At 43.9% G+C, this 27,735-nt stretch overlaps 1 protein-coding gene across 3 annotated transcripts in view; it reads left to right on the top strand.

Moving 5' to 3' along the window:
• Positions 1-27,735, top strand: part of PCMT1 (protein-L-isoaspartate (D-aspartate) O-methyltransferase) — a 91,195-nt gene that overhangs the window by 42,719 nt on the left and 20,741 nt on the right. For all 3 annotated transcript variants that reach the window (XM_063443310.1, XM_063443309.1, XM_063443308.1), the window contains exon 4: positions 6,100-6,204. In XM_063443310.1, the coding sequence (XP_063299380.1) occupies positions 6,100-6,204 (105 nt within the window). The remainder of the gene's footprint in view (positions 1-6,099; positions 6,205-27,735) is intronic.

Raw genomic sequence — 27,735 nt, forward strand, 5'->3', positions numbered from 1 at the left:
TCGCCCCTAGTTATCAAACATTCCTAATGGGCAGTTCCTGAGAATTCGCAGGAACTGCACATAACAGGAGGACTATATTGCCCAATCCAACGTTTTAAAGAGACAATTTAAACAAAAAGGATATAACAATCATGATTTATAAAATATAAAAGCGATGGCAAATCTAGATGGATCCCCTCTACTTAAATATAAAAATAAAGATTTAAAGGCATCTAATGATCAAATCCCATTTATTTTTAATTTAGTAATGTGGGCACTGTAAAAAGAATAATCAACAATAATTGGCACATCCTCCAACAGGAAGATGACATAAAAGAATATATAGGCCTAAAACCATAGTTTATTCTTAGAGGTACAAGAAATATTAAGCAAACCTTAACCAAGTTTCATTAAAAGTGAAATTCCCAAAAAAATTCTGACAGACTGGTCACCTGAACATAAAGTTTTTTTTCCACTGTGGCATGTGTAGTGCATGCCTCAGTACGAAAATAACTATCAAAAATATTTAACTTCAACTCCGCAATCCCCAAGAAAAAATACAAAATTAAATCACTCATTACATGCCATTCTCAAAATGTTATTTATCTTTTATGGTGTACTTGCGGATTACAATATATAGGAATAACATCTAGTCCCATGAAAGTTAGAATGCGTGAACAGGTGAAGAACATTAAAGGCTTTTTAAACCTTAGTGTATCTAAGCACTTGTTAGAAAAAAAAAACACATGTCCGATCCGAAACATCTGGAATTTTGTGCTATAGAGAAAATAAATGCTCATTGGAGGGGTGGAGACTGCTAAAAAACTAAGCACTCATGAGACAAAATGGATCTTTGAATTACGCTCTTTAGTCCACAAAGAACTTAATATTGATTTTGAGATCAATCCAATTTTATAGAAATTCCTTTATTACAGGAAGTGACGTTACGGACATTACCGGAAATGATGACACAAAGGCGATACAACGGATATCACATGAACTAAATGATACTTTACAGTAGATAAGATATAATGAATGCTTCTCTTTTGGTTTATTTTATTTTTTTCCCGATTTCGGCTTATTGTATCTTCATTTCTATATTGAGAACTACCAATATGGCTGCCGAAATGGAAATTGGCATCCAAACCGAAAGCGTCACCATCTTGGAGGTGGCACAACATGCGTCCGGACCATATTTGGGAATGGGCGTGTTTTTTTTTTTTTTACATGTGAAATTAATTTGTAATGTATACTCGTATATAAACGCTCACCTTGATAAGTACTTTATCAGCACGTGAGGAAGACCCAGCTATGGGGTTGACACGCGTTGTGCACTTTGTTTTTGTTGTAGATGCATTACATGCAAAGCAAGATAGTTCAAGCAGTGAGTTGTCATAAGTTCGATGATTATGGCTTACAGCTCATGAAAACCCCAAATCCACACTCTCAGTAAATTAGAATATTACATGCAATCAATAAAACAAGGAGTGCAATATCGGACCTCTGAAAAGTATAAGCATGCATATGGACTCAGTACTTTGTTTGGGCCCCATTTGCAGCAATTACTGCCTCAATGCGGCGTGGCATGGAAGCTATCAGGCTGTGGCACTGCTGAGGTGTTATGGAGGACCAGGATGCTTCAATAGCGGCCTTTAGCTGTTTTGCATTGTTTGGTCTCATGTTTCTCTTGGCAAGGTCAGGTGAGTTTGCTGGCCAATCAAGCAGAGTAATCCCACGGACATTGAACCAGGCTTTGGTGCTTTTTTAAAACGTGTAGGGTTGTTCTACTTATTTTAACTGTTTTATCGTTTTGTTTTGTTTTTCTGTCAAATTGGCTCACTTTTATGAAATTTGGTGAAGTTTTTTTTTTTGTGGATCTTGTGTGTTTCTGATGTGCCTTTTAACCTCTCTACATTTGTGAGTGCAACAATATTAAAGTGAATTGGCTATATACCTCACAGTGTTGCACTATGTTTGCTCTTTTATTCTCTTCTACATATAACTGAGAGTATTGGGAGTTGACGTACAGAAGAATTTTTGATGCAGTGATTATCTGTTCTGCCTTCAAACAACTTTTTGTGTGTGCAATAGTCTACCTGGATATATATGGTGTTTTTAATTGTATTACACTATCTGTGACTTTTTTTGTTACATTGTTTTAAGACGATTCAGCTGAGTAGTTTTATCTACAAACTATATTGTGTAAAAACATGTTTTTTTATTATTATTTTATTACCCCCACGGCTGTCTTGTTACATTAGTGTGTAGGTTTTTTTTTTTAATGTCACAAAGTAATCTACAAATCGTAGGATCCTTCTCCACCTCAGAACCTTGAAGAGGTCCTGGGCTGCAGAAATGGCCAAACTAAAAATGTTGATTGTCCTGTAGGATTTACTTTGAGAAAAGTCAAGATGTCCACAACAGGGGCAGTAAAGAAATCAAGATGCCTTTCCAGTAGTCCCAGAGTAAGTCCTGATCCCCAGAATCAGTCCAGACCACCAGAAGTATGCAATCCTGTAAGACAAAAGGATGAGGATTCCTTTCTGGATCCAGAAAGAGAAGGGTGAGTGAGGAAGAACCCAGAGGATCATCACAGGACAATTCCAGAAGGAGTGGGAAGCAAGCCTCCAGACGATGCAACTAGCAGTATCGTCATGCCTTAACTTTACAGTAGATGAAGAGTCCGTAGGATCATGGAGAACGTAAGAAACACGTATGCATCTAAAGTCTACCACATCTAAAGAGAGGCATCCCCCACTAGACAGAGGATAGGCAGCCAACTGAAGAAATCAACCATTTGACAATTCGCACTGGAAGCAAATAGATCCAGATGGACCTGTCAATGGTCCAGGAAAAGTCAGTGGATGAAGTCTCCAATCGCTGGCTCTTCAGTGGCTGGATAACTAATCTGTGATGAAAATATCTGTCTGTCCACACAATACTGGTAGAGATCATTTGTGAGATCCGCTGGGAGTTTTGAGTGTGATGCACCTGGGCTGTTATGTAACGCACATCAACACTTTGACCAGCCGGAGGAACAGAGATCAGTGTGTCCGGTCTGCCCTGAAACTCCATAAGCAAAGGACCCTGCAACCAGTTCCAGATAACTTATGTGTAAATTCCAGAAGGTGAGAGTTTCAGCATAGCAGCACACATAGTCCACAGTAAACCCCAGGAACTGAACTGACTGAAAAGGCGTCAACTACGACTTTTCCTTGTTGATGACGAATCAGAGATCCTGCAGATGGTGAATAGTCAGGAGTGTGTCTCACTGAAGGGTGTCTGGATCCTGAGTCATCAAGAGTATGTCATCCAAGTAGATGATGGACCGAACTCCAATGTGCCTGTGGAGATGCTATGACCAGTCTTAGAAAATTGGCAAAATACCATGGAACTGAGGCCAAAAGGAAGACACGTGAAATGCCACAACTTGCCATTCCACCAGAATTGCAGAAGCCGTATGTCATCTGCATTAATTGGAACATTTGGAGAAGTGTCCATTGGATACAGACGCGAGAACCAATTGCCCTCGCAGAGTAAGTCCCGCAGAAGAAGGATGCTTGCCATCCAGAAGTGCCTGTAGAGGACATGCAGATTGGGATCGCAGAGGCCATCAACGTCCGAAAAGTCTCCCATATTTTTCTGCACCAAAAAGCTATTGCTCAGGAAGCAGGGAGGGCTGTCCACACTCTCTATTGCACCCTTTGATTCGAGGTTGGACAATTCCATGATGACCAGGTTCTACGATTTGTAATCCATCTGAAGAGGCCGCTTGTTGGAGATACCCACATCAGCAGACCAGTGGGATCCGCCAGAGCCCCCATGCCCCAGTGTGAGGGGGGGATTTAGTGAGGGTGCCTAAGGAGGTACGTCAGATTGGAGCTCGACTGGCACCTTAGGCAGAGAGCTGTCCAAATCTGCACATAACCAGGCCTGTAGGTACAGCAAATTCTGCTTCTTCAGCCATTCACCTGAAGTACAACTGAAGAAACGTCCGTATTAGCAATAAAGATGGACTCTGGGTCGTTTACCAGGCCAGTACAATTGCCAACTTGTGGGCTTGTCCAAAAGGAAGGCGTTGAGGGGGTTAACTTCACTTGTATGTGCATTATGTCCAAACATCTCCATTTTGGTCTCGTCTGTCTAAAAGATATTGTTCCAGAAGTCTTGTGGTTTGTTCAGATGCGACTTTGCAAACCTATGCCGTGCTTCCTTGTTCTCTTTAGAGAGAAGAAGCTTTCTCCTGGCGACCCTTCCAATCAAAGCATACTTATTCACTCTTTATTTATTTTTTTAATTTTGCTGTCATGAACGTTAACATTTAACATGCTACCTGAGGCCTGTGGAGTCTGAGGTGTAACTTGTTTTTTGCAATTTCTCTTTGCTGGGATGTCCACTCCTGGGAAGATTGGCAACTGTCTTGAATGTTTTCCATTTTTAAATAATCTTTCTTACTGTATTGACTTAATGGCCTTGGAACCCTTTCCAGTTTGATGGGCAGCAACAATTGCTTCAGTAAGTTCATAGCCGATTTCTTTCCTCCTTGGCATTGTGTTAACACACACCCGAATGCTCCAGACCAGCAAACTGCTAAAATGTTTGCTTTTATAGAGGTGGTTACACTTGCTGATTCTGCTATGTAGCCTCTTAATTACTATAGAAATAGTAAGTTTGTACTTAGTGGGGGGTTCCACTTAATGGTGTGGAAATTTCCCCCCTCCCATAGTATTCCCCCCCCCCCCATAGTATTCTCCCCCCTCCCCTCCCATAGTATTCTCCCCCCTCCCCTCCCATAGTATTCTCCCCCTCCCCTCCCATAGTATTCTCCCCCCTCCCATAGTATTCTCCCCCCTCCCATAGTATTCTCCCCCCTCCCATAGTATTCTCCCCCCCTCCCCTCCCATAGTATTCTCCCCCCCTCCCCTCCCATAGTATTCTCCCCCCCTCCCCTCCCCTCCCATAGTATTCTTCCCCCCCTCCCCTCCCCTCCCATAGTATTCTCCCCCCTCCCCTCCCCTAGTATTCTCCCCCCCTCCCCTCCCATAGTGTACTTCCCCCCTCCCCTCCCCCCCATAGTGTACTTCCCCCTCCCCTCCCATAGTGTACTTCCCCCTCCCCTCCCCTCCCATAGTGTACTTCCCCCTCCCCTCCCCTCCCATAGTGTACTTCCCCCTCCCCTCCCATAGTGTACCTCCCCCCCCCTCCCATAGTGTACTTCCCCCCCCCCCCTCCCCTCCCATAGTGTACTTCCCCCTCCCATAGTGTACTTCCCCTCCCATAATTACTTACCTGTCCTGAAGCGTGGGCCGGCTTCACAGCTTGCACCGCGGTACAGGAACTTTAATTTCATGTTCCGGTTTCCGGCGGGACTGAAAGGAAGTGTGCACACTATTGTGCACACTTCCTTTCAGTCCCGCCGGAAACCGGAACATGAAATTAAAGTTCCTGTACCGCGGTGCAAGCTGTGAAGCCGGCCCACGCTTCAGGACAGGTAAGTAATTATGGGATATCGGCGTATAACACGCACCCACGATTTTTCCCCTATTTTCAGGGGAAAAAAGTGCGTGTTATACGCCGATAAATACGGTATTTATTTTTCTTCTATCACTGACATTTTTACTTGAAGGATGAATTGGTGAGGTAAAACAATGGTCTAATTTATATAACATGAGACATTTTTGCTTGGAAAACATGTATTCTTTGATTACTGTTCTTATAATCTTGTTCCGTTGGATCTACTTAAATAGAGGACAGGAAATGTCAGATGTAATCCTGTTCTTTTCTGATGCAAATGATGGTGCTGCACAATTATAGAAGAGATGTAGGCTAACAGAAAATTGATGTTAAAAAAAAACTACTTGTGAATATATCTGCTATACTGGATATGCTTTATAAGTTTATATGATGCTGCGAACAAGAGTTGCATTACAATAGACAGGTGTAATAGTTTTAATATAGTAGGGGTAAATTGCTAAGCTTTCTATTCAGACCCTAATTCTGAAAGCAGCAATGTAAGACATTCTAGTGTAGAAAACAGTAGATATGGTAATTATGGTGAGTACTTTCAGTAATTTAGGTAATGTAAATATAAAGCTTACATTCTTTCCGTTTCTGTTTCAGCATGCATATGCATTAGAACTACTTCATGATCAATTACATGAGGGTGCCAAAGCACTTGACGTAGGATCTGGAAGTGGCATACTTACTGCTTGTTTCGCCAGAATGGTGAGATCTTTTTATATTGTTTATATACTTTTGTGTTTTTATATTTTAACATTTAGTAAATTGTTGCTTTTTCTTTTTTTTAACCTATTTAATAGCTGTGCAAAGTTGGTTAAAGGGACATACCGTATATACTCAAGTATAAGCAGAGTTTTTCAGCACATTTATTATGCTGAAAAAGTCCCCCTCGGCTTATACTAGAGTCAGGGTCTGTATTATGGAAACTTACATTGCCATAATACAGACCAGGACCGCCGGGCTTGTAATGAGCCCGGCGGTCCTGGGGGGAAGCCGGCAGCAAGCTGTTACTTACCTTCCCAGCAGCTCCTCCAGCTCCCCAGTGTAAATCTTGCGAGTCCTGCGGCCGTCAGAGAGTTGCTCAGCCCATACCAATGGACCACCAGGGAATGACACAGCCCCCCTCCCTCGACAGGTCACAAGCAATGAAGGGGGACAAAAAAAAGTAAACAAATTAAATATTAAAATAAAAATATTCAAATATTAAAAATGCTCTCCCACCACCCAGTTTATACACACTACACAAACACACACACACGCTGCATTCACACAAACGCGCACACACGCTGCATTCACACAAACGCGCACACACGCTGCATTCACACAAACGCGCACACACGCTGCATTCACACAAACGCGCACACACGCTGCATTCACACAAACGCGCACACACGCTGCATTCACACAAACGCGCACAAACGCTGCATTCACACAAACGCGCACACACAAACGCACACACACGCTGCATTCATTATATACGCACACACGCTGAATTCATTATATACACACGCACACGCATTCATTATATACACACGCACACACACTGCATTCATTATATACACACGCTGCATTCATTCTACACACACACACACACACACACACACACACACACACGCTGCATTCATTCTACACACACACACACACACACACACGCTGCATTCATTCTACACACACACACGCTGCATTCATTCTACACACACACACGCTGCATTCATTCTACACACACACACACGCTGCATTCATTCTACACACACACACGCTGCATTCATTCTACACACACACACACACACACACTGCATTCATTCTACACACACACACACACACACACTGCATTCATTCTACACACACACACACACACACACACACACACGCTGCATTCATTCTACACACACACACACACACACGCTGCATTCATTCTATACACACACACACACACACACGCTGCATTCATTCTATACACACACACACACGCTGCATTCATTCTATACTCTGCATATTCTGCATTCACACAAACGCGCACACACGCTGCATTCACACAAACGTGCACACACGCTGCATTCACACAAACGTGCACACACGCTGCATTCACACAAACGCGCACACACGCTGCATTCACACACACGCGCACACACACAAACGCACACACACACACGCGCACACACACAAACGCACACACACGCTGCATTCATTATATACGCACACACACGCTGCATTCATTATATACACACGCACACGCATTCATTATATACACACGCACACACGCTGCATTCATTCTACACACACACACACACACACGCTGCATTCATTCTACACACACACACACGCTGCATTCATTCTACACACACACACACACACACACGCTGCATTAATTCTACACACACACACACGCTGCATTCATTCTACACACACACACACACGCTGCATTCATTCTACACACACACACACACACACACACGCTGCATTCATTCTACACACACACGCTGCATTCATTCTACACACACACACACACACGCTGCATTCATTCTATACACACACACACACGCTGCATTCACACAAACGCGCACACACGCTGCATTCACACAAACGCACACACACGCGCACACACACAAACGCACACACACGCTGCATTCATTATATACGCACACACGCTGCATTCATTATATACACACGCATTCATTATATACACACGCACACACACTGTATTCATTATATACACACGCACACACGCTGCATTCATTCTACACACACACACACACACACACACGCTGCATTCATTCTACACACACACACACACACACGCTGCATTCATTCTACACACACACACACTGCATTCATTCTACACACACACACACACGCTGCATTCATTCTACACACACACACACACACACACGCTGAATTCATTCTACACACACACATGCTGCATTCATTCTACACACACACACACGCTGCATTCATTCTACACACACACACACACGCTGCATTCATTCTACACACACACACACACACACGCTGCATTCATTCTACACACACACACACACACGCTGCATTCATTCCACACACACACACACACACACACGCTGCATTCATTCTATACACACACACACACACACACGCTGCATTCATTCTATACACACACACACACACACACGCTGCATTCATTCTATACACACACACACACACACGCTGCATTCATTCTATACACACACACACACACACACGCTGCATTCATTCTATACACACACACACACGCTGCATTCATTCTATACACACACGCTGCATTCATTCTATACACACACACGCTGCATTCATTCTATACACACACACGCTGCATTCATTCTATACACACACACGCTGCATTCATTATATACACACACTATACACACACGCTGCATTCATTATATACACACTGAAAATAAATATTATATTAAATGTAATTTTATCGCGATCTAATTTTATTTAGAAATTTATCAGTAGCTGCTGCATTTCCCACCCTAGGCTTATACTCAAGTCAATAAGTTTTCCCAGTTTTTTTGTGGCAAAATTAGGTGCCTCGGCTTATATTCGGGTCATGGGAGCATGTGACCCACACGTCTATCAACGTCTGTCTCATTGCTCACTCATTGACTCAGTGGAGGAGCAATTACTGTGGCATCGGAACTTTATTGTTTCCATCACACACTACACACATTGATCAAGTATTTGCAGAGGCCCCACTTCTTTAAATTATGTTGTGTATCAGGCCAAATAGATTCTTAACAATCAAATAGATTAGATGACAAATTTAGCCTTTGCCAAGTATTTTTTTTCCCTTTCCCCTCTAAAAGCCTAATGGTTATACTGAAACATTGCTGTTCGTATATAGAATGGTCCTAATTTCAAAAAGTTAAAAAAAAAAAAAAAAAAGCTCCACATTTGGCTCTAAATTGCAGATATTTACTAAAGGATTTATATTTTACATTTACTTTTTAAGAGGTGTATGTTGAGACAAGCTAAAACCATATGAGGATTAAGATTGTGGATAAATCTGGTAGATTAACTCTGACATGACAACCCAAACCTTTGTTACTGGGTAAGCACCAAAACAAATTCAGGTTATCCCCTGGCAGTCTCACTGCTGAATTCTCTATCATTTAGGAGTTAAAACATTTTTGTTTCTGTTTATGCAGCCCTTGTACTACATTTCCTCTAGCTTATTACTCACTCAGCCTCCATAAAATCTTTTCATTTTCAGATCAGTGTGTTCACTTTAGAAGTTATTGTATCCTGCTTTGTTGATTGTAGTTTGTCACACAGGAGGATGGGCAGGCTATTAACAGAAGAGGAGATGAGACATTTTAACCCCTTAAGGACAGAGCTTCAGAAGCTTGACTTACGCTTAATGACACAAGCAATTTTTGCATTTTCTTGCTGTTTGCGTTCAACTGCAATTTGCATCTCTCTCATTTATTGCACCGACACATATTATATACTGTTTTTTAAAGGACAGAAAGGGCTTTAATTTGATATAACATATAAATATATAAATGCTTGCTTACTTATAAAAAAAATACAGAAAAATGCAAAAAAAATGAAAAATATTGTTTTTTTTTACAGTTTTTGCAATCATAATGTGTGCATAATTAGTGCAGGTTAAGGAAAGTAATTAAAAATAAATTCATTTATTTGTTCTGATTTACAGAATATATAATGTGTCTCGGATTTTCAGTTTTTTTTTGGTAGTTACAGGTCACAAAGCACAAGGAGTAAAATAAAATTTTAATATGGAGCGATTTTAGAATTTGGTATGTTTGTCTTGTAAGCCTAATAGCCATAAAATAAAACAAAATTGCCACACAAAAGTATATATTTATATAAAGTAGACATCACAGGCTATTTACCAAAGGTTGTTTTGACACTTTCTACGTAGCCATTTTACCGCCAACCTCTGCTAAATATTGGAGTAAAATTGTGTTTTTGGGGGGTTTTCGCACACAAACGTATAACAAAGAACTTCTCATGTGTATTTTGTAAAGTTGTTGTGTGCTATTCCTGTACAAAGTTTTATTATGTGTTCAGTTACTTCTGCTGAGTACAACGGTACCCCCATTGTATGTCTTTGGCACTATTTTGTGAAGCTACAGTATCATATAGGAGACCTGTCCTTTTCAGTATTCACAGTAGAATTTTGAGAGACGGATATAATGAGCCTATGCTTCCATTTGGGGTATTATAACAGTTTGACTGTTCAAAAACCCCCACAAAGGCCTACCATTTGTAAAAGTAGACACTCCAGGGTATCTCATAAGGTGCATATTGTGCCTTAACATGCCCCCATTTTTTTACCATTACATGCCAAAGTATGTGGTAAAAAATAATTGTGTGCATTTTTTACATACGGATTGCATTTTTGCTGGGCATTTTGTATATTTCATATGTGCCAGTAAGTTCAAACGCCCCAAATTATGCTCAGCTAAGTCTTCTGAGTAAAAGGACACCCCCATTGTATGTCTTTGGCACTATTTCGTGAAGCTACAGTGCCATACAGGAGACCTGTCCTTTTCAGTATTCACAGTAGAATTTTGAGAGACGGATTTAATGAGCCTATGCTTCCATTTGGGGTATTATAACAGTTTGACTGTTCAAAAACCCCCACAAAGGCCTACCATTTGTAAAAGTAGACACTCCAGGGTATCTCATAAGGTGCATATTGTGCCTTAACCTGCCCCCATTTTTTTACCATTACATTTTTACCACTATTTTGTGAAGCTACAGTGGCATATTGGAGACCAAGCCATATCAGTTTTTACAGAACTTTGAATTTTGACGCTGGGCCTATGTGCAATTTCCAAGCATCTTCGTAAGTTTTAAATTCAAACTACCCCACAAAGGCCTACCATTTCTTAAAGTAGACACCCCAGGGTATTTCAAAAGGCATATTTTGAACCTTAGCGTGGGATAATTTTTCCGCTAGCTTGTACCAGGTGTAGTGGTAATAAGCGTTTTTTCTGCCTTTTTGACACACAAAGTGAGTTTGCACAGTATATTTTGCAAACATTTTGTGTACCACCACTCTATAATACTTTATATGTTGCTCAGCTATGTCGGCTGAGTACAAAAATACCCCCGTATGTACCTTTGCCAGGTATATGTGGACATCGGAGGGGCACATTTGGGACACAGCCATTCCATTTTTTTCAAACTTTACATTTTTACGCTGTGCCCATGTCCCATTTTAGAGTATTTTACCAGGCTATATAATCCAAATACCCCATAAAGCCATACAATTTCTTAAAGAAGACATCCCAGGGTATTTCAAAAGGCATATTTTGAACCTTAGCGTGGGATCATTTTTCCGCTAGCTTGTACCAGGTGTAGTGGTAATGAGCGTTATTAAATGTATTTTTTTACTTTTTAAAACTTTTTTTACTTTTTAACCCCTTAAGGACCAAACTTCTGGAATAAAAGGGAATCATGACATGTCACACACGTCATGTGTCCTTAAGGGGTTAAAACTATTTTTTAAACTTTTGTTTTGCTTATTCATTTTTTTAAAGTTTCCTAAACTTTCGTAAAACTTTTTTTTTTACAGATTTAACATTTTTCTAAGCTTTTTCTTTTACCGTTAACCCCTAACTAGCAGTAAGCAGCACTAACAGTAAATTCCCCATTTTCCCATAACTCCCACCCACCCCAGCTAGCAAAATATTTAATTATACAATATTTAAATTAGTTAATTAAATTAATTTAACCCCTGAGGGTTAAAAAATAAATAAAAGTTAATCGTCAGGGGTTAAAAAAAAATTAGATCACAGTATAATACTGTGATCTGTATTTTGATCACTGTAGGCAGTGATAGACTGGCAGGCAAGGGGTTAATTTTTATTTGGACTGGGTAAAGGGTTTATTTTTTACTTAAACGTTATTAAAACTTTTTTTTTACTTAATTTTTTAACTTTTTAAAGCTTATTTTAAAACTTTTTTTAACGTTAACCCCTAGTTAGCCTAACACTAAATCCCTCAATTCCCCACTAACTTCCACCCTCCCCAGCTAGCTAAATTTATAATTTTAAAATATTTAAATTAATTAATAAAATAAATTTAACCCCTGAGGGTTAAAAAAAAAGAATTAACCCTCAGGGGTTAAAAAAAAATCAGATCATATTAAAATGTAATCCCTGCCAATTGATCACTGTAGTCAGTGATCAATTGGCAGGGAAGGGGGTTAATTTTTTATTAATATGGGTAAAGGGGGGTGGGATTTTAATTTAACTTTTTTTTTTTTTAACACCAGGGGGCAGGATCACTGAAGATCCGTCTCCCTGCACTTCACACTGAACCCGGAAGTGCAGGGAGGCGGAGGTGAGTATACAGAGCACATGTGCCCGCTCTGACATGCTGTCAGAGCGGGCACATGTACTGGGACAGCCCGATCCGGTGCTCCCGGTCTGCCTCTAATGCAGAGGCAGACCGGAGCACCATTAACCCCACGATCGCCGCGATTGCGGCGATCTGGGGTTAATTTTACCGCGTGACGGACGAGGTCCGTCACCCGTCGTTAAGGGCATCCCCAGGATGACGGACCTCGTCCGTCACCCGTCGTGAAGGGGTTAAATAAAACTCTGTGCAATAAGGGAAGCTAACAAAATTATTTTCAGAAAGTGTGTATGGCTGCTTTGTGAGTCTTAATAGAGGGAGTTGTGGCCAGGGCTACAAAAACTAATTGATTTAACTCCTAAATGACAGAATATTGAACAGTGAGACTGCAGGTGCATTAGCTATTTACAAAACCACTTAATTAGGCTAAATTGATACCTAGGTCTCCTGGACACAGATATTTTAGACCCTCTTCACAGATATTGCTAAAGTGGAAGTTTAGTTCATGCTTTGGTTGAGTTCATTGTGGGTAAGTGCAAGCTGGCACTGCTTGGTCAATAAATTTAGTCCATAGTTGGATCAAATTTAAACTTCTAAAGTAAATGCGTAGTTTCCTCTTTAGCAATAGATACAGTGAGAAGAAAAGTATGTGTCTCAATCGCCCAGGTAAACCAAGTACATGGCAAACCAGTTAAAAATATTTATAAACCTCAACCTAAACAGTTAAACAGTGGAAAATGGCTTGCTCTTTTAACAGGGACTCCCGGCACCATACCTACTGCATCGTTTTGTAGTGGTTATGTTGCTCAGCTCCAGCACTGTGATAAAGCCTAACTGAATCAATAAGGATTATAAAGATTATTGCAGAACAGCTCAGAAATTAAATACACTCTAAGGACCAGAACCACTAAAGCTTAATGTAGTGGTTCTGATGCAAAGAAACTGTCCACACAATCTTGCCATCACAGCCTTTTCTGAGCCTGACAGCCATTTCAGGCCAATCTTCATGCAGTCCTGCAATCTTTGGGGGACATTTGGGGATCTATTACACTTGATCTATTGCATCGGTATGAGGAGATGCTGATTGTCACAGAGAGGTGATTGTCACGCATGCCCCACTAGTTCCACCCCTCCCCCTCCCCATGCGCTTCTATGGGGTATCATTAGATTGGCTGTGGTCATCTGATGTAATGTTCTTAGACAGTGGAGGGGTGGTGGCTGCCAGGAGGGCTGTGGGACTAAATGTAAGTAAAAACATTTTTATTTTATTTGAGGTGCCCCGAAATCTAAACATATGGGATGGCACTCTAGTGTTATTGTTTCTTTTTAAAGTTACAGTAAGTGCATGCAAATTCAAATGGCTTAGCTAATTCCCTAAATGCAAGTTAATTTTCCCTTTACTTTAGTGCTTACTGAGTTGGATGAAAAATGTTACTAGGTTGGGAAAACTCAATGTGTATTACAATTATAGTTTAATTACATTTTAACATGGGGTGTTTTAATATATCACCTTGCTGCACTGTTATAAAACAAATTCCATAATATTGATAGTTTTTCTCCAGTAATTCATGATCATTTGAGACACTGCTATAACATTAATAGCCACTTTTTGCTGAGCAATGATAGACCAGAGCTTGCTCTGTCAGCTGATCTCCCTTCATTTTTATAATCCTTTTAATGCAAGATTGCAGTCTCGTTGCCAGCTTTGAGTGCCAAATATTCCCACAAGCCAATCATAACTGGTAGCTGTCACAGTGAAGTCTTCTAATTTGTTCCATGCAGCTGCTATTCAAAGCCTTTAGTTATTCCTGTATTAAGCTGGCATCACATACTTTCTTTAGTGAGACCATTGTGGTTAGGATTTATTTTATTTGTAACCTTCATACAAATAAAATCTTTAAAGTAGGTATGTTAAAAATAAACTCACAAATGTATGCCATTGACCACTTCACAACATTAAAATGTCATTACATCCTAACTATTGGCTTTAATGCCTTTAGGTCCTAATAAGAGGGCAGCATATAGCCCTTTAAATTCATTGAGAACACTGCAGCTGAGTGATCAAGTTTAGCAACAGTGATTCTCTCACTGGATCTTGTGTTTGGGAGCCCCATATGGTTTCATCCATTCTCCAATGCCATTCTCATCACTGCTGGGTTTTTTCAGTTGTCCAGCACCAATCACAATGCATTGGGTATACGGTTTTCAGCATAACAGATAAGAACATGTCATACTGAAAATGGCCAGTAGATGGTAGAAACATACCACTCTGTTTAAGCTTTGGATTCCTTTTGCTAATATCAATACAGATACAATCAGAGGGAAACCGTTGGGATTATGATTCAGTTAAGGAATTGGGTTTACAATAAGTATAAAGTTTACTATTAGGATTATTTGTTTTGTACTAATTTCCCTGAAGTCATCACTAGTGAAGGGAAATGACAAGCTAGATGGTGGTAGCTCCGCCTAGTGTCAAGCTTTGTCAAGTGAAGAAAAATTATTGTCCTTAGTTTGTCTCAGTATATCTTTTGACTTGTTTGGAATTTTAGTGAAATTATAACAGTCAGTATAAGTATTTCATAAATATTCTGCCTTTTTTATAAAATTCATATGGGGGTTGGAGGGGAGGAGATGACAGTGCCATTTTAGGATTGGGATTAGGGTGCAGACAGTGGTGATGAGTGGGTGGAGCGTCTGAGAGACCCGGGTGTATAACAAGCGACGATGTCTGCGTCTACTGCATGATGCATGTGATGCGGCTCTGGTGAATAGAATGAGCGGACGGACCCTCAGTGTGCGGCTCTTTTGGCATTTGGGTTCAGAGAGGAGTGGAGAGGACCACAACTTTGTGATTTTCTCTTTTGAATTGGAAGTGGTAATTCTGGTCAAAACAGGGAAGTACAAAGACTGTTAACATTGCCTCCAAAAAAAGACAAGAAAAAAGTCTGACTATGGCAAAGGTAAAGAAAAGAAAATAGCTTCTTTATATTTCCCTCAAACTTATAAAAAAACTGATCATTTATGTAAATCCCCTGCAAAGGAATGGTCTCCTCTGAGTGATGGGGATGGTGAATCTGAGGGTATATCTACTCAAGCAGAGGGGAAACCTGATTGTCACTCAATTACTCAGGAATATCTTCAGCTCTGTCTAGAAGCCCAATTGGACCAATTCAAAAATATTCTGGTCATCATTTTGATGAATTTAATGTAAGGTTGGAGTCAATTGGGGCTAGGACAAAAGCAAACGAGGAACATATAGAACATCTAAAATTCGACCTTAAAAGAGGCTAATACTCTGATTAAAGATTTAAAGTGGAAAATTCTAACTTTAGAGTAAAAAATAACTGACAGGGAGGATAGAACGCGCAGCAAAAATATTCGTATAAGAGGCGTATCTGAGAAAATTAAACAAACAGATCTGCAAAGCTATCTCCTGGAATTATTTAAAGTGATGGGGATCCCTGAAGCCCAGGAGGAATAAATCATAGTGCGAGCACATAGAACATTTAAGCCAGAAATATAAAGGTAGAGCTTCCCAGAGATGTAATTGTACGGATATCATCCCATTTTTTTTTTTTTTTTTTTTTTTTTAATTCTTTATTTTTGTAGCGCAGAGATGTAACATAAGCAGGCGGGAGGTACCCCAAAGGCATTCCTCCAGCTTATCCCACGCGGAACATGCGGGGCACACGAGTAATATGCACATTTTTATATTTAAAACCAATTAAAGCATACCATAGTATATTGTAAGGATGGTGGTATACGAAGGCTCAATTTTCAACTCTAAAGCATTATAAGGTGCAGTCAAGCTTCGGTTCATATAGTCAGAGCAGCTATCGGGGTGTCAGGATCACAGTAAGTGCGGGTTGGCATGCTGATAAGATGAGTGAGTGGGCTCAGGCGTAATATGGCACTGAAGGCTGTGTACCGTCAAACCGTAGTTGGCGATGAAAACATTACGTTATTAACCACCGGTTGGATATTTGCATGCAGGGGATAAAACATTTTTATAAAGCAGCAGTTGCATTTACGTAATAACAAAACTAAATGGAGGTCGTGCTGGTGAGTATATGTGTGCGTAATTATGTGGTGGCTCGCTTCTAAAGTAGTGTTGTCACATTTGTTAGCCTGTAATGGACATGCTGTTTGGCTAGTGTAGTCGGTAACCCATTGGTGGCGTCCCTCATTGCAGTTGGGACCGGTCGAGTGATGGGAGGGATATACCTGCATGTATGCCCTAGGTCAAGGTCGAAGTCTTGTGGGCAGAACCTGCCCGCGGTGTGTGAGGGCTATGTGTTAATAGCTCTGTGTCGGCTAGGTGTAGGGAAAGCAGATTAAGTAGGTAAGAATACGGACGGTCGGTGGGGCCGACCGGCTAGTGGCCGCTTGTATAATCTGCTGTCAGGTGCGTGTGCATAGGCCTACCTTGGTAATAGCAATGAAGGTGGAAACGTAACAATGGAGGAGTCATGTACATATCATATCACGGTTAGGAGTTAGAGGAGAGGGAACAGAAATATGGGAGAAAACAAATGAAGAAATATATAAGAGAAGGCACAAAACGTATTGTACTCAAGAATGGGGAGATTAATAGTCCCAGGTTCATCACAGTCCTCAGGTTATCAGAAGGTATGCACGGTGTCGTGCTATAGATTATGTTTGACCTCCAGGATATGTCCATTGTTAAGTTGTGACCCTGGCATATGGGTCTGCGGTTGTTCTCCGTGGCACGAACTCCGGTGCTTCAGCAGAGTATCCCCCGGTAGGTGTACTTGGCCTGCTGGTCGTGTCGGCTGGGTCAGTGCGTTCAAGGGGAGGCCGAGCAGGCTGAGCTTCTCAGTGGCCTCTTGCATGTCGCGGATGGTATGCTTACTGCCTCCTGCTTCTACTGTAAGGGTGCGCCCCGGACCCCATCTGTACCGGATTTGTTGGAGGCGCAGGAGAGCTGTGAGTGGACTCATTTGCCTCCTCCACCCTAATGTTGCGCCCGACAGGTCTGCATAAAACGAAATGGTCATGTCTTCGAAGGGGAAAGTAGTTTGACCCCTAACGGCTTCCAGGACCGCTTGTTTATCCCTGAATGACTGGAACTGGAGGATCAGGTCTCCTGTTGCAGTTGGGGGGGCCGAGGCAGGTCGCGGTATGCGGAACAGGCCTTCCAGGACGGTTGCCCTTGCTACCTTAGGGGTGAGTAATGCTGTGAGTAATCTCCTAGCAAAATGTGGCAACTCGGCTTCGGGAACGGTGTCTGCGACCCCACGTAGTTTTATGTTGTTCCGTCGGGCCTTGTCCTCGTGGGCGGCAATTTGTTGCTCATGTTGCCGGGTTTTGAGTTGCAGGTCCCTTAGTGCGTTCTGGAGGTCTGCAATCTGTTTCGCTTGACTGGTAGAGGTGGTTTCCACTGCAGCCAGTCTGTTGGTGATGCCCTTAATGTCCCCTCTGATCAGGGCCACGTCATCCGCAATTTTTTTGTGATGATCCGCCATGAGGGCCCCAATTGCCTCCATGGTCACTGGGGTATGGGGTTTCGTGGGTGTCTGTGTCTGTGGTGCGGCCGGAGCCGGTATGGGCATTATGAGGTCTCCCCCATCTTTGTCTGACGACCCCTCTGTGAAGTCAGAGCAGCCTCCGTGTAGGGACGCCATCTTGGCTCCAGCAGCATCATGTGCCTGCCGCCATAGTTCCCCGATATCCATGCCCTGGCGGGGTTTGTCGGGTTTCGCCTTTTTGGTTTTTCTGCCCATTGTGATCGTGGGGTCTCAGGCTCTCCCCTTGAGATGTTTAGCGAGAGTATAGGTGCAGGAATTACGGGTTATTTTGCTAGTTGGTCCGGAGCTAGGCGGCCATGCGACCGTCTGCTTCAGGTGCTAGGCTCCGCCCCCCTCATATCATCCCATTTTATTAAAGAAAAAATATTAGGGGCAATGAGAAGTTCTAAAGCACCTGAAGATAAATTCTGTAACTTAAAATTCTTTCAAGATTTATCAGCTACGACAAGAACTAACAGAAGGTCTTTTGTTTTTTGTTTTTTACTGAAATTCTGAGGGAAAAGCAGATCAGATATAACTGGGGGTTTCCCCTAAAAATCTTTAGTCAGATTCATTGAGAGAATGTATATTATTAATCCTAAGGATGAGGCCAAAGAATGGATGTCTAAACATCTCAATGTAGTAGGAGTGCAGTAAACGTCGACTTTCATTGCTGATATTAGTTAAAGGGACTCTATAGTCACCATATAAAAGCAAGAAAGACAGGTCCCCCAGCCTTCCTTCTTGCTTTTATATGTACTTTCATTTATTAAAAATAAATTTCGAGGTGTTTTTATATTAAAAACTTACCTCCGTTCCAACGCAGAGCTCCCCGCTAGGCCGCGCCCCCTTTTTCGTCAAAATGACGAAATCGCGGGGCCCAATGGGACGGCTTCGCGCTGCACCAATCGCGTTCTTCATAGAGCGGCATTGAATGCCGCCCTATGAAGAACCTGAGCGCTTTACCGCGCATGTGCGCGGAATGCGCGTTCGCGAGCTGAGCTGTCTGACTGACAGCTCAGCTCGCTTTCTAAAATTATCAATTACCTACTGTCCCCCCCCGGCCCCCACCCCCTGTGCGGCTGGTGGGGGCCCTAAAATTATCAATGAGGGGGGGGACTTACTGCCCCCCCCGGCCCCCACCCCTGAGCGGCGGGTGGGGGCCCTAAAATGATCAATGAGGGGGGGACCTACTGTCCCCCCCGGCCCCCACCCCTGAGCGGCGGGTGGGGGCCCTACAATTATCAATAAGGGGGGGACCTACTGTCCCCCCCGGCCCCCACCCCTGTGCGGCGGGTGGGGGCCCTAAAATTATCAATGAGGGGGGGACTTACTGCCCCCCCCGGCCCCCACCCCTGAGCGTCGGGTGGGGGCCCTAAAATGATCAATGAGGGGGGGACCTACTGTCCCCCCCCGGCCCCCACCCCTGAGCGGCGGGTGGGGGCCCTACAATTATCAATAAGGGGGGGACCTACTGTCCCCCCCGGCCCCCACCCCTGTGCGGCGGGTGGGGGCCCTAAAATTATCAATGGGGGGGGGGACTTACTGTCCCCCCCCCCCGGCCCCCACCCCTGAGCGGTGGGTGGGGGCCCTAAAATGATCAATGAGGGGGGGACCTACTGTCCCCCCCCGGCCCCCACCCCTGAGCGGCGGGTGGGGGCCCTACAATTATCAATAAGGGGGGGACCTACTGTCCCCCCCGGCCCCCACCCCTGTGCGGCGGGTGGGGGTCCTAAAATTATCAATGAGGGGGGGGGACTTACTGTCCCCCCCCCGGCCCCCACCCCTGAGCGGCGGGTGGGGGCCCTAAAATTATCGATAAGGGGGGGGACCTACTGTCCCCCCCGGCCCCAACCCTGTGCGGCGGGTGGGGGCCCTAAATACAAAGGGGGGGGACCCTAGTTAACCCTCCCCCCCCCCCCCCCAAAAAAAAAAATTATCTCCCTACCTACCCCCCTCACCCTAAAAATAATGAGGGGGGACCATTAACTAAAAACCTGTAAAAAAGAAAAAATGAGATAAAATCAACTTACCATTCGATGTTTTCTTTCTTCTAAAATCTTCTTTCTTCAGCCCCAAAAAAGGGCAAATAAAAATCCATAATAACCGACGCAATTAAAAAAAAAAAAACGAGCGCAAAAAAAAATAATCCATCTTCACCCATGGAGGGCTCCGCGCAGACTGAGCTCCGCAGGGCGGGGGAAGGCTTATAAAGCCTTGCCCCGCCCTGCAATTATGCTAAGAACACTCTGATTGGTGGGTTTAAGCCAATCAGAGTGCTCTTTGTCATTTTACAAGCGTGGGAAAGTTCTTTGGAATTTTCCCACGCTTGTAAAATGACACAGAGCACTGTGATTGGATGGATTTAAAGCCATCCAATCACAGTGCTCTGTGTCATTTTACAAGCGTGGGAAAGTTCTTTGGAATTTTCCCACGCTTGTAAAATGACACAGAGCACTGTGATTGGATGGATTTCAAGCCATCCAATCACAGTGCTCTGTGTCATTTTACAAGCGTGGGAAAGTTCTTTGGAATTTTCCCACGCTTGTAAAATGACACAGAGCACTGTGATTGGATGGATTTCAAGCCATCCAATCACAGTGCTCTTTGTCATTTTACAAGCGTGGGAAAGTTCTTTGGAATTTTCCCACGCTTGTAAAATGACACAGAGCACTGTGATTGGATGGCTTGAAATCCATCCAATCACAGTGCTCTGTGTCATTTTACAAGCGTGGGAAAATTCCAAAGAACTTTCCCACGCTTATAAAATGACAAAGAGCACTCTGATTGGTTTAAACCCACCAATCAGAGTGTTCTTAGCCTAATTGCAGGGCGGGGCAAGGCTTTATAAGCCTTCCCCACCCTGCGGAGCTCAGTCTGCGCAGAGCCCTCCATGGGTGAAGACGGATTATTTTTTTTGCGCTCGTTTTTTTTTTGTTTTTTTTAATTGCGTCGGTTATTATGGATTTTTATTTGGCCTTTTTTGGGCTGAAGAAAGAAGATTTTAGAAGAAAGAAAACATCGAATGGTAAGTTGATTTTATCTCATTTTTTCTTTTTTACAGGTTTTTAGTTAATGTTCCCCCCCTCATTATTTTTAGGGTGAGGGGGGTAGGTAGGGAGATAATTTTTTTTTTGGGGGGGGGGAGGGTTAACTAGGGTCCCCCCCCCTTTGTATTTAGGGCCCCCACCCACCGGCCGGGGGGGGGGACAGTAGGTCCCCCCCCTTATCGATAATTTTAGGGCCCCCACCCACCGCTCAGGGGTGGGGGCCGGGGGGGGACAATAGGTCCCCCCCTTATTGATAATTTTAGGGCCCCCACCCACCGCTCAGGGGTGGGGGCCGGGGGGGGACAATAGGTCCCCCCCTTATTGATAATTTTAGGGCCCCCACCCGCCGCACAGTGGTGGGGGCCGGGGGGGGGGGGGGGAGGAGAGTAGGTCTCCCCCCCCCCCCCCCCCCCCCCTTCAACCACTATTGTGGACCGTAAGCGTCCCTGTGGGTTCGGGCTTCAGCTGTCAGCTGAAGCTGTCAGCTGAAGCCACGCCCACAGCAGTGCTGACAGGCTATCAGCACACACAGCGCGTTCACAGTGCTTTGTGTGCTGATAGCCCGTCTGATGCATTCACCCAGAATGCATCGGACGAGAGGCCTTTTTAGGGCCTCTGAACTCGGAAGTCCCTCTGGTGGCCGTCTGATTGACTGCAACAAGAGGTGTTCCAAGCTTCCAATGTAAACACTGCATTTTCTCAGAAAATACAGTGCTTACAAGAAAAAGGCTCCGGGTAGCTGTAGCACTCACCTTAACAACCTCATTAAGCTGAAGTTGTTCAGGTGACTATAGTGTCCCTTTAAGGGTATTGTAAAATGAAAGGAGGATCTGAGAGGGCATTTTTAAGAATTAATTTTGACACAAAGTATTGAATTTATCTTCTTAACAAAGGGATTAATAACTTAGGGTAAGAGTTGTAGTGGTTTCCCCAGGGAAGAGTGTCTATGTGGAATCTAAAATTCATAAAGTTAATAGTGATTTACAAAATGATGTTGATATTGAATGTGGGAGACATAGCGATATGTCACTGATTTGTAAGTGTCTGTTTTTTAGTATATAAGTACGAGGTAAGCGGGTGGGGCCCTAAATGGAAATGTTACCCCCTCTCCCAAGGTGACTAGGGATCCCCAAGCCCCAAGTCACCCCCCACCCACCCAAAACAAAAAATAATATACCCCTACCTACCTCCCTCACCCTAAAAATAGCATGGGGAGAATAAAAGAACTAAGTACCTGTAAAAGAAAATAACTTGACATTTGTTGTCTTCTTTTTTCTAAAATCTTCATTTTTCAGCCCCAAATAAAAATCCATAATACAAGTTGAACTTGTAAAAAATATAAGAGAAAACCAGAGCGCAAAAACAAATCTGACAAAAAAGGAAAAAAAAAAAACAGACGCTAAATTATTTAATCCATCTTCACCAATGGAGGGCGTGGGGAAAGGCTTATAAAGCCTTCACTCGCCCTGCAATTAGGCTTGGAGTGCTTTAAGCCAACCAGAGTGCTCTGACAGGTAAATGAAGAGACTGACAAGTAAGTCTCTACATTTACCTTTCACAGCACTCTGGTTGGCTTGAAATCCAATCAGAGTGCTCTGTGTCATTTTACACAGCGTGGGAAAGTTCTTTGGAATTTTCCCACGCTGTGTAAAATGACAGAGCTCTCTGGTTGGTTGGATTTCAAATTGAAAGCAACCAATCAGACATAACACTTGCATTTACCTGTCACAGCAGTGATTGGTTGGCTTGAAATCCAACCAATCAGAATCAACACAGTAAAGGAGGAGACTGTATTTAAAAGAAGAAAAACTACCACAACAAGAGGACATAGTCTTAAATAAGAGGGACAAAGGTTTAAAAATATCAGGGAGTATTACTTTATTGAGAGGGTAGTGGATGCATGGAATAGCCTTCCAGCTTAAGTGGTAGAGGTTAACACAGTAAAGGAGTTTAAGCATGTGTGGGATATGCATAAGGCTATAATAACTATAAGATCAGGACAGGGCCTACTGAAAGTATTTTAAAAATTGGGCAGACTAGATGGGCCGAATGGTTCTTATCTGCCATCACATTCTATGTTTCTATGACTAGCGAATGGAACAATCTAAATCTGAACTTTGTTAAAGCCTATATAATACTGAGATGGCTTTATACCTATCCCAATACCCATGGTATGGTGCTAAAAATTTCAAAGGGTAGTGAATACATTTATTTGGGGAAATAAAAAACTTAGAATTAAGGTAGAGGCACTATATAGACCCAAAGATCGAAGGGGCGCAGGCATGCCATGTATGGCAAGGTATGTTCAAGCCAGCATGCTTACTCATATATGTAAGATCTAATCCCGCTCTTCCCAAATGGAGGAGTGGTATTGGATCGAGCAACAGTCAATGGAGGTTAATAACCTGACAAGTATTTTATGGATGCACCATGACACATTGGGAGGCAAATATTTTGCGGATATGGCTGAAATTTATAAAGAAAAGTCAATTGAAAAATTATATAATCAAGATGGTCCCCGTTACTATATTTGAAGAGTTGTTTACTGATCTGCATTTGGTTACATGGCCTAACAGAGAGAATATAAAAGTAACAGATTTATTCCAAGGGGGGTGGGGGGGGATTTAAGAGTAATAGTTGAGTACAATTTAGGTACAGTAGCATATTTAAGTTTACAAAATATATCACTAGATTGCAATGTGCATGTAAATAAAGACAAAATAAAAACTAAATACTGTAAAGTTTGGAAGAAATGCTAAATTGGCTGTATATTAAGGCTCAAGATATACTATATGACATACCCAGTGATGTCTACTTTCTGAAATGGTGTGCATTTTAACTGTCAAACTGCTGCAGTGCCCCCAAAATGCAGAATAAGCCCATAAAATTAATCTATCAAAACTCTAACTAAAGGGGGGTGGACCCTGACTGCCGAGCTAGCCGGACGCACCTCGGCTGAGCTCCAGGGTGCACAGCATTACAATCATCTGTTTCACCTGAAAACTGTTGTTGTTATCTGGCTGGAAACAACCTGAATACTACTGAGGGCTCCTGTGGTTCAATAGTCCTGTAAATCTTCAGGCAGTCAGGGGCTATCAGTCCAAACCATGTTGCGGTGACCAGAGTGGGAAGAGACAGCCACTCTCCTCGCTCTTGAATTGGTAGCATGTACCTGTCGTGCTCGGACCTTCGGACCGGTGGGGGTTATCATGGTCCCCACTGGTGTGCTGGCATACTCACCTCTGCTGAATCGTGCAGCTCCCACGGAACTAACCCACTGCAAACAGCTTTTCAAGATGGCCGCTGTGAACTATAATTAACTGAGGCAACCTCATGATGCCATTTATATCCATTGACATGCTTGGTTACAGAAAAGGCAGTGCTTACACTAGGGATAGGGATGTTGTGTGTGTTTATGTGTGGGTGTAGAGCACAATGTGGGGTGGGATAGGGATGTAGTGTGTGTAGAGCACAGTGTGGGGTGGGATAGGGATGTTGTGTGTGTGTGTGTAGAGCACAGTGTGGGGTGGGATAGGGATGTAGTGTGTGTGTGTGTGTGTGTGTAGAGCACAGTGTGGGGTGGGATAGGGATGTAGTGTGTGTGTGTGTAGAGCACAGTGTGGGGTGGGATAGGGATGTAGTGTGTGTGTGTGTGTGTAGAGCACAGTGTGGGATAGGGATGTAGAGTGTGTGTGTGTGTGTGTAGGGCACAATGTGGGGTGGGATAGGAATGTAGTGTGTGTGTAGGGCACAGTGTGGGGTGGGATATGGACGGCAGAGGGAGTGAGGGGGTGACTGGTGAAAGTGGGATACTTTTGTTTCCCTGGTGGTCCAGTGGGTTGTCCCTCCAATCTGCAGCTTCACCAGGTGTGAGCTGCAGACTGTGCAGTATCTTGCTATCTCCAGAAGTCAGATTGTTGCCGTGGTAACCTTCTGATTGGCCAGAGATCGCAAGACACTGCACAGTCTCTAGCTCACACCCAGCAGAGCTGCAGACTGTGCTGACTCTGCCTCTCAGGGTAGACGGGAGGGGTCATGAACCCGGTGGCAAGCCGCCGAGCCCCCCGCCTGGTGTCGGGGCCTGTCAAGTCACTCTGCTGCTAGTCGCAGCAGCGCTAAAAGACAAAAATAACTACCTGCTTGGCCCCCGGGAAATGCATGTCCTGGGTGTCGGGCGATAAGAATTGTGCATCCCTGCTTATTGCATTAGCATGTATGCCTACCCAGTATTGTTCACTTGTTATATATATAAAAAAAAAAGTGCAGCATTTCTTCTAAGGCAAACATGTCAAACTTGCGGCCCAGCGAGCCGCAAGTTTGAGACATGCTTTATAAGGCAGAGTAGGCACCTGCTCTCCTTACATTGCATTTACCCGGCCGGGAAGGAGAGGTCAGTCTTCCTGCTCCCTCACACGCGCCCTCTGTAGTGATGCGGAGTGTCGGAATATGATTCCGACATCACTAAACTGCGCATGTGAGGGAGCAGTGAGAAGCAGGAAGACTGAGCTCCCAAGAGAAGATCCCCACTGGACCCCAGGGAAAGGCCCCCCCACCAGCTCCCAAAGGTGGGGAGCAATAAAGAAAATGATGTTGGTGTGTGCAAGAATGTGGAAGTGTGTGTTTGTGTGTGTTTGTGTGTTTGTGTGTGTTTGTGTGTGTTTGTGTGTGTTTGTGTGTGTTTGTGTGTGTTTGTGTGTGTTTGTGTGTGTTTGTGTGTGTTTGTGTGTGTTTGTGTGTGTGTGTGTGTGTGTGTTTTTTTTTGTCTGTCAGTGTGTGTGCCCGCTCTGTCAGAGGGTGTGTGTGTGCCCGCTCTGTCAGAGGGTGTGTGTGGGATTTAGTTTAGGGAGGGGGACGGACGGACTGGGATTTAGGATGGAGGGGCGGCGGACGCACTGGGATTTAGTATGGAGGGGGACTGGGATAGTAGGGGGTGGGCGGACTGGGATTTAGGATGGAGGGGGTGGGCGGACTTGGATTTAGTATGGAGGGGGGACTGGGATTTAGTATTGGGGGTGGGGCGGATGACTGGGAATTAGTAGAGGGGGATTCCGTTATTTTTTTTTATTTTATATATACTGTACTTTTCAAAACAAACCTAAGTTTCTATGAAAATGTAAGGTTGTGTTTTTTTTTTTTTGTTTTTTTTTGCGGCCCACATAAACTTAAAGCGGCACTGTCATGCCGAACTTACCTTTCCTCAATCTCTTCCTCTTCTCCCCCTCTCTCAGGATCTGTTATTCTTTTCTTCCTGTCTTCTTTAGTTTTCTTTAAAACCATAAGACAAAGTAGGGACTCTTTGTCTTATGGGATTCCTCCGCTTGACCAGCTCTGACCAGCGGAGGAGCAAAGTGTGCTTCATTTCCGCTGGTCAGAGCAATTTTCCCATGATCCCTAGCTTTCCTCCCAGTTCCCACAATACTTCCTGTCAGTATTGCCGAAAGTCCTGTCACTTAGACAGAACGCCGGCAAAACTGCCGAATTGCATCCTAACAGAATGAGTACCGTTTCTCCATTGGTGTTAGGATGCAATTCGGTACTTTGTTCGGATCGGAATTTCATTCAAATGAATGAAACTCCGATCCTATTCATTGCTGTGGCTGCATCTTGCAGCCGCTTAGTAGATAACTCCCTAATTCCCACGGTATCAGGGAGCTATCTACTAAAAGGCTGAAAGACCTAAATTGGTCTTTCAGCCAAATTTACTAACACCAAGTAAAAATGACTTGGTATTTGTAAATAATATGCCCCTACTCGCTATACCGCGAGTAGGGGCATGTCTAGTAAGCAGTGAGCAGCCTGTGGCTGCTCACTGTAGAAAAAAAATAAAAAAAATATTGCCCCCCACCCCTAAATGACGGGTGGGGGCCGTAAAGTAAAATAAGGGAGGGAGACCTATTGTCCCCCCCCCCCCCCGGCCCCCACCCCTGAGCGGTGGGTGGGGGCCATAAAGATAATGAGGGGGGGGGACCTACTGTCCTCCCCCCCGGCCCCCACCCCCGGGCGGCGGGTGGGGGCCATAATAGTAGTAGGGGGGGGGGGACCTACTGTCCCCCCCCCCGGCCCCCACCCCTGGCCGGCGGGTGGGGGCCATAATAGTAATAAGTGGGGGGGGGGCCTACTGTCCTCCCCCCCGGCCCCCACCCCTGGCCGGCGGGTGGGGGCCATAATAGTAATAAGGGGGGGGGGGGACCTACTGTCCTCCCCCCCCGGCCCCCACCCCTGGGCGGCGGGTGGGGGCCATAATAGTAATAAGGGGGGGGGGACCTACTGTCCTCCACCCCCCGGCCCCCACCCCTGGGCGGCGG

This window comes from Pelobates fuscus, chromosome 2 (assembly GCF_036172605.1).
Source record: "Pelobates fuscus isolate aPelFus1 chromosome 2, aPelFus1.pri, whole genome shotgun sequence".
NCBI lineage: Eukaryota > Metazoa > Chordata > Amphibia > Anura > Pelobatidae > Pelobates > Pelobates fuscus.